We start from the raw sequence: 8,585 nt of genomic DNA on the forward strand, positions 1-8,585 counted from the left end.
ATGCCTCTATTCTGGCCGTCCAATGAATTGGTACGACAGCGATTTGGTATAGAAACTAACAATTTAGTATTTAGCGATTGTCCTGAAACAACTGTTCATCTTTTGTTTTGATTGTTTGTATCCTGAGGCTTTATGGCTGAATGTACATGATTGGCTTTTCCCAAAAATGTGGGATTCACCACATTTTTCTCAAAACTACATCATTTATGGACTTATTATTAGACTATAGATAACTTTTTGGTCAATAAAATAGTTTTTCTATGTAAATGTTAAATTCATATATCCAAATATATAAAAGGAAACGCCACATTTTTTATTATTTTACAATGAGTTTCATTAAAAAAATGTAAAGCCCTTAAACTAATGAAAAATAGAAATGGAATTCCACAGTTAATCTGAATTAATTGTATTACTTTAATGTCTTGTCATCATATTCTTCGAAGACTCTGAAAGCCATGTTTGTGCTGGATGAGGTGTGTATGGAAATGTTTTATAAAGTAAACAATATAAGTATGTTAAACATTTAAGTAAGTCAAAGTGCTTAAGCAACATTTTGACAACCGGTTATTAACTTGAGTGTATTTCCATTTTATGCTACTTAAACTTCCACTCCACTATACAACTGCATTTCTGTTCCATGGGTCTACTTATTTAACTATTTTTAAACCATGAATGTAAATATACTAAGACACAGCTCTTGTGTATATAAATAACTAGCTCTGTAGCCTACTGCAAATCAATTACGAACATTTTTGTCCTTCATAAGGGTTAATAATTCTGGTCAAATGGTGTGTCCAGGATTTTATTTGAGCTTTATTTTGATGATGTATCATTTGCCATATATTGTGGTACATTTTTACTTCAATTAATTTGATAGCTTAAGTTAGCTTGCTAGTTTTTTTGCAGATTTAGATCGTAAATCAACTAATAAATTGTGTTTTTGGTCTATTATTATAGGCTAAGCTACCAAGTCTATATATAGAGTTGGCGTAATTCGCCCTTGTTTGTCAGCAGCAACATTACATTGATGTAAGTGAATAATCCATATTATTTATAATAAAGTAATGCAATATAATGTTATATGATTTTCAAATGAGCCATTCTGCAAATGAGCATTCTTCTTTAACTTTTGATACATTAAAAATATGTGTGTACTTTGTTCACCACAACTGTACCTTTTGCAGTAACCATGTAGAAGCTGGGATTTATTAAACATTTTATAGCAAATGGTATTGGCATTATTATTGAACTAATCCCAATAAAGATCTAAAAGATAAGGAAGCATAATGATTACTGTTATTAAAAAGAGTACGCCCTTATCTTAGTTGATGTTCAACTCCTGCGTCACTTTAGGAGAAAAATATAATCAGACATTGTTAAGTGCAAATTAAAATTAGACCTAACGATTCTTTCCTTTAAAAATGTGCTGAGGAAAAAGCAGCATTTCTTCAGCTGTGAATAGGTCTCCCACCCAGGCTGAATATAGCGTCAATAAGCTACATTAGTCCAAAGATTAAAGCAGCCAAGAGAAAAAAAACAAGAAAGGACTTTAATCCCACCATCTCAGAAGTCTGGTAAATGCACTCTGGGTGAATGCATGACTTCTTAATGAAAAACCTTGACTAAAAGAACAAATATATATCGCCTATAAAGTAGCACTAAAACATATATTTTAGTCAATCTGACTTTTGTGAAAGGTAAGTCCTACATGTCCTGCATACATTAAAATATTGAAATGTCCAATCATGACTTGCTTTTTTAAAATATATAATATACTATTGACTGTAAAAGATGATGCTATCCCTCATTCTCTTGACAGCAGAATGTTTGTGTGAGCATCTTTGTCGACATTTGATTCTTGCTCTGTCTCTCTCCCCCAGGCTCAGTTCACTTGTATTCACTGAATGTTTTGTACTGTGTTACATAAAGTGCTATTTAAGTAAAAGCTCTTTCAAGTACAAGTCCAGAAGCTTGCATTCTCTGAGCCTCAATGAATGATGGACCCTTAGTCCACCACACAGACGGAAATAAAACAAAAAACTGTTGGACGGATAACCTTGACATACACATATTTATTGTCTCCAGAGGATAAATACTGACTATGGTATCCCCTGACTTTTCCTCCATTTTTTAAATATTGATATCATGTTAATAATACACAATTGTAATTATCATGTTAATAATCCAGTGCTAGTTAACACATTTCTGTCTTTCTATTCCTCACTCTGTCTCTCATACTGGCCCCCAAACTGTGTGTAATTCATTTTTCCAAAAAATAGACAAAATGCTCAAAGATAAAGATTAATTTAACTTTTTTATGCTGAAGTTAGCATTTTAAACCAAGCAACATGGTCTATAAGTAAGTCCCTTTGGTTTTGAATTGAGGTTAAGACAACAATGCATTCAGTTGGAGTGAGAAGCCAATGGACAAATCTAAATAAATGATTTAAGAAACATAATTTGCCCCAATTAAACACCGCTCGTGGAGCAATTTGTTAGAAAGTCGACTCCATCACCAATTTAAGCCTTAACACCTTCAGACACTTTATGTTAGATCTTTCTTAAATATGTCGCTCATGTCTATTTTAGTTACCGAATCAGTTGAGCATACTCATTAGAGCTCATTGACAGATGTTCAACATGCTTTTAAGGTCTGGATTCTGATAACAGACAGATCAGCAGCAGTTTGTGATTCAGTTTCCTTAATCCTCCCCTGTGTGAATCTGATGACTGCACTGAATGTCCTTGCCAATGGGATCAGGTGTTCCTCACATTGAATGTTGCTCTGACAGCAGGTGGCCGAGGTGTAAATAGTCATCACATCAAGACCTGCTTTATCAAGTGCCACCTGCCAAAAAAAAGCCTTATCCATAGCATTGATTATTCAATAAGAAGCTTATTTAAGATTAGGAATAACTGAAAGAATATTATTAAGTCTGATTCAACTTAAATATAACATTTTGTATGGTTCAGTTTGATTTGTAATAAGCAATCACATATTCAAAGACATTAGCCCAGATTTTTGTATTTATTATAAAAGCTCATATATTAATCACATCATTTCAAGTTTATAGTCTACTGATGAAAAAGTTGATTGATGGCTTCAATCAAGCCTGGCTAATATTCACTGTGCAGAAAGCTATGTCACATGGGCTGGAAAGTTTCGTGGAGAATGTGGTAAACCATTGATTATCTTTTTTGTGACTAAAAGCACATTGATAAAACAACAACAACAAAGATGATGAGATGTGTACTGTCCAAAATACTAAACTCATACAACAATGTTAACAATGAAACAACAAATGCAGACTTGAAATTTAAGGACTGACAGATAAATAACAGACACATTAATTGTATAATTTACAACATAAGAGCTTGAGCTTGATGTGCACTTGTGCATGAGTGTGCATGTGTCTGTATGTGCATTTGTGTACAAAGAGGACATTGATGGCAAGAGGAGAGGAGATGCAGAAAAAGGCTGTTGTGTGGGAGAGGTGTTGACTTGTTTACTTGGATCATGTGTCGCTTCAACAAATCATACCATCAACAATGCAAACATCATGAAAGTCAGAACAATAACCTCTAATTAATTTTGTTTACCACAAAATAATCATGAATTTGATATCCTTTTCCCATTAATCAAAATGTAATAAAATGCTGCGCACCAGCCAGGAATTGTGTGCGTGGATATGTGCTTATAGTTGTGTACACACAAAAACCAACCATCATTATGATTGACATGTTGCAGGATGGAGGTTGCCTTGGAGACACAAAATGCCTTACATTCAGTCACAAATGGAGAAGCAAAACACTCTCTTTCTTTTCAGTCTTTGTGCTCAGGGTTGCTACACATTCTGTCATTTTTGTCCCAGAATCTTTTATCCTCCAGTTCACACTCCATCTGCGCTGTCAAATCTGCCGCCCTTTTATTAGTCTAGCACCTTGTTCGTTCTGACCTGTCTCCATATTTCATTATCCCATGCCTTAGACCCCTCCTACTATCCCTCTGTGCACCCCTTTTTCATCCCTTCTTCACTTCTCTGTTCACTCCTTGTCTATATTTCACAATGCATCTAGGTGACACATCAGCCTTGTGTAACTTGTACCATCTGGGGGCAAAGCTTTGACAAAGTGAAAAGCTGATGCCCAGACAAACGCGCAAACACACACAGCACTGGATGCAACATTTAGAAAAAAGCTGCCGTCTCTGCCAATGCTGTAACCATGGGAATCAGTGTAAACAGAAGCCGCTGTCAAAACTGGATTGACTGTGTGTATTTAATGAATAATCATTTGAGTTCCTATTCCCTTGACCAAGTTCTGTTGTTAAGGAGACAGGCGCAGAGCATGCTGGTTGAAGACGATGATTTCAGATCATCAATACAACAGGCAGGAACTAGACAGGCCAAATAAAACCAGGTGCAGCTCAGGCAGGAAACAAGACAGGGCACGAAGTTGATCATTATTATCATCTTCAGCAAGGAGGTTATGATTTTTGGTTTGTTGGTTTGTCAGTAGGATGACGTAAAAACCTACTGGTACGATTTTCATGGAACTTCTTTTTGTGTGAAGCGAAGAAGAACTCTAAACCTAAATGTTGAAGCAGATTCACATCAGTGGATACAGAACTTGTTTTCACTCATGGAAATGGTTTTATCAGAGGACTCCAAGTTGATCTAGTTACACAAAAGGAACATCACTTAGGGTTTGTTGAGTTTTCTTCTGATGTAGGTTTGGTATAAATGCATGCTCATTGCAGTAACTCTACTGACAAGTTGCGTGCGTATCTGGCAGAGCGCAGTTTGAGTTCTTGGTAGCACTGTACAAAACTGTGGTAGATGAATGTGATTGGCAGTGCCAAGAGAACAATGCCACTCACGACACACATTCCCCCAAGCACCCGTCCTCCAACTGTCACAGGGTACACATCCCCATACCCGACAGTCGTCATGGAAATGATGACCCACCAGGCGGATGCTGGGATGCTGGCAAAATCCGGGTTCTGTGTTCCTAAATCCAACCCGTACTCCAGCAGCTGGGCCAGAGCACTGTATATTGCCATGGCGACAAAGACAAACACCATCAGCATAACCATCTCCCGGTAGCAGCGTGTGAGCGTTAGCCCCAGAGTCTGCAGGCCCAGGAAGTGTCTGGCCAGCTTCATGAGCCAGAACACTCTCATCATCCTCAGCACCCGCAGTACCACCCCGGCCACCCCGAGCCCAGCATCAGGCACCCCGGCCTGGGCCAGAGCCATGGTGACATAGTAGGGGGTGATTGCAATCACATCGATGATGTTCAGCGGCTGGCGGAGGAATTCGCACTTGCTTCTGGCCAACAGAAAGCGTATCGTGCACTCTGCTGTAAACCAGCCAATACACACTGCCTCCACCGTCCTACAGAGAAAAACAGGAGAGGATCAAAATGAGCTGAAGTGACTGTAAACAGGAAATGGCAGAGGACAGTGAGATATGGATAATATGAGACATGTTTGACAATCTGTAAATGAGGAGGAAAAAGGATGCAGAGCAGGAGGGAAATGAATGATGGGAAATAAGGAGGACATGTGACGCATTTCAGGGTTGACATAATTAAACAAGGACAGCAGGGTGGATATATAATAAGGAAACTGCCTGGAAACTGCACAGAGGGGGGATTAAAAACCCTCACATAGAAATAAAAAAAACAAGCAAGCACACGATAACCCCATTGATTAGCACAGCAAAGGCAATCTAACTGAACCAGAGTGAGGCGGAGCTTGTATTGGACAAAAGAACAGCCAGAGCCTCAGGATAAGTACACACAACTAAATTATAGAGTTACTCAGAGAATTACATCATCTACTGGCATGAAACTAAATTAGAAAAATCTTGACCCAGAGTGTAAACTACATTTGTAGTGATTACCTAACCACTGTGAGTGATCCAAAACCCAGCCTTATATAGAGAGAGGTTGCCTCGGGCTTCCATAGAGAGAACATGCTGTGCAAAAATAATGTGAAAATAGAGGTGCATTTTCCACCTCGCATCCAAAACACTGAGGCCAAAATAATACTCAAGAAGCTGACTGATAGAAGATGAATCCTGTAAATGGCTTCATTCCCTTTTGTTTGCTTACACGAATATAAAATGTCCTCAGTACACTTTCTATTTTCAAATGATTACCCACTGGCTTATATTATGTATCTATCATGAGTCTGATATGTGTGTCTTTCTTGTGTAGGCTACTGTGCACTGTAAACTAACCAAGCCAATAAAGATATTTTAGGTAATGAGGCATGAGGCTCCGGAAAAACCCAGGGTGTAATAATGAACACTACACGTTTAGTACATAATATGGATTGTTTATTGATTGGCTTCCTTGGAGCTTCTCTGACACCTGAGCATCCTAACGTTTAAACGTGATGCCTGAAACTTACTGTATTAATCAAAGAGGTGTTTTCAGTTTAAGCAAAAGGCTTAAGTCGCTATACCAACACATTGCATATTCCAATAACTTGCATATAGACTGTTATTGCACTATTTCACTATTTAAAACTATTTTTGTATTTACTATTTACTATTTACTTGCACTATATTTCTGTTTAACTGTTTCACTGTGTGTTGCACTGTTGGAGGAGCCTGTGACCTAAGATGTTCATCGTCATAACTACAGCTTTGTTCGTATGACAAAAATAAAAACCTTGAACCTTGGTGTATAGTCATGTTTTAAATATATACTGTATATAAATTCGAAGTTACTGTTGATTTTCCACCATTCAATATAGGAAAAACTATCAGGGCTCAACATGTTGGCACGCATCCATGCCAAACGTTATGGGTAATACATGGAACATGCGCAATAAACGCATGCGTGTGTCCATAAGTGTGTTTATTATGTGTAAAGATAGTTGATTATGAAATAAATTAATCCGTCATATATAAAAAATAAGGTCACAACTGACTTTTACGCACCAGATGTAAAGCACAATACTGCGTCCTAAGATTTAGCAGCATCTTCAGGAAGTTCCCAATTGTATTCCTCCAAACCTAACTGACCCCTGACTATCGCCTACCTCTGTTCCTCCACAATGTTTCTCTTGGCAGTATCCCAGTCCGGCAGGGTGCTGGCACACAGCATTATCATAGAAACCAGCACAAAGATTACTGACACTGAAGCCAAAAGCTGTGCCAAAATTGAAGAGTTTGGCTCCTCGAATGTCTTGCGCATTTTCTCGAGCCATTTGGCGCGACCGGTGAGCGCAGTCTCGTGCACCTGTTCGCCCGAGCTTTGGGAGTCATCCCCCGAAACTCCGACGTCCATTTCGGAAATAGTGTCAATTCCAATCTCGGACATCCTGTCGTCCAGGCGTTTCTGACAGCAGGAGTCCAAATGCACGCTTTCCAGTCCCCAATAGAGCATCTCTGTGTAGAAGGAAAGCTCACACACTCCGGGGACAAAGCGGAGTTTACCGGAGCGCAAGTACAACATGATGAACATAAAGACCTGTGAGTGGCGATCAAAGAAAAACTCGTTCTGGTCCCGGTCGTAGTCATCGCACAGTTCAAGAACCTCTTTCTCGGTTGCGCATGCATGCAGACGGCTGACGCGCCGGAGAGGGAAATCCTTTATCACTTCCCGGGTGAAGGCGTAACGGGTTCCCCCTACATTGAGTACGCAGATGCTCTTTCCGAACTTCATCTTATAAACCTGTAACCCACACTAAAACTCATCTTCACAGTCCAGCGTCCCTTCCATCAGGAGTTTGGACATGTGGGGGCTAGTCTCCCCTGGCTGTCCCCACGGGGCGTGGTTGGCTCTGAGTGCAGCTCCGTGTCTGAAGGAAACTCTCCCCTCTGTCCTTTACTCCTCTCCTCTCTCTGTAGCCTGAACAACAGACTCTCCACCCCAGTAAGGGCGAGCCAATCCCATCAATGATGTCACATGCGCGCGCACGGACGAACACATTGAAAGAAAAACATACAGGGAATCTCGAGGGACTCATTTTACAAACATAGCAAACAATGTTTTGACATAGACTTTAAAAAGTAGGCTACATATACTTTTACGGATGAATCATACGCTAATTTCCCACAACCTGATATATTCAGAATCCTCAATAAACATACATTGTAGCCTATCAACTATCAAATTATGTTTGCCCAATTCTAATAAGATTTGTTTTAAAGATTTGTTTTAAATTGTGATCTTTCCTCATAACCAATACTCTATTCTGTTTTAATGTTTCTATTCTATTTCTATTTCCCCACAATTTACAGTATGTTCTTGACATTGTATTATCCTGTTTTCCCTTTATGATTTATGTATACATCAAACACTAAAACAACCTCGTCGTAGTTGAAAATCAACTTGGCAATAAACCTTATTCTGATTCTGAATTGCATTGCCAAAGACTGATGTTGTTGTGCCCATGACAGTGAAGAACAAACACATGTATAATAATTTATTACGAACATCTAACTCCTAGTAGGCCTATCCCCTTAAGTAGCCTAAATCCACAGGCTACGCAAATGCCAAAAAAAGTTGGAACAAGAATAAATTACGCACACATTTTAAAGGTAATCATCAGGATTGATAAAGGTAAC

The 8,585-nt window shown here is 38.8% G+C and overlaps 1 protein-coding gene across 1 annotated transcript; it reads right to left on the reverse strand.

Moving 5' to 3' along the window:
• Nucleotides 1–3,009: 3,009 nt before the first annotated feature.
• Nucleotides 3,010–7,850, reverse strand: kcng3 (potassium voltage-gated channel, subfamily G, member 3). Its single transcript, XM_034214100.1, has 2 exons — nt 7,055–7,850; nt 3,010–5,396 (listed from the first exon to the last, which is right to left on the reverse strand). Exons 1-2 carry the CDS (start codon nt 7,678–7,680, stop codon nt 4,751–4,753), a joined length of 1,272 nt encoding a protein of 423 aa, XP_034069991.1. The 5' UTR covers nt 7,681–7,850; the 3' UTR covers nt 3,010–4,750.
• Nucleotides 7,851–8,585: the final 735 nt, after the last annotated feature.

The sequence above is a fragment of the Gymnodraco acuticeps genome, unplaced genomic scaffold, assembly GCF_902827175.1.
Source record: "Gymnodraco acuticeps unplaced genomic scaffold, fGymAcu1.1, whole genome shotgun sequence".
In the NCBI taxonomy this organism is placed as follows: Eukaryota; Metazoa; Chordata; class Actinopteri; order Perciformes; family Bathydraconidae; genus Gymnodraco; species Gymnodraco acuticeps.

Excerpts from the sequence above, each read along its gene's own strand:
- kcng3 (XM_034214100.1), bottom strand. The coding sequence starts at position 7,680 with ATGAAGTTCGGAAAGAGCATCTGCGTACTCAATGTAGGGGGAACCCGT. Across the intron at positions 5,397-7,054 it reads AACATTGTGGAGGAACAGAG|GACGGTGGAGGCAGTGTGTA; the intron begins GTAGGCGATAGT and ends TTTTCTCTGTAG.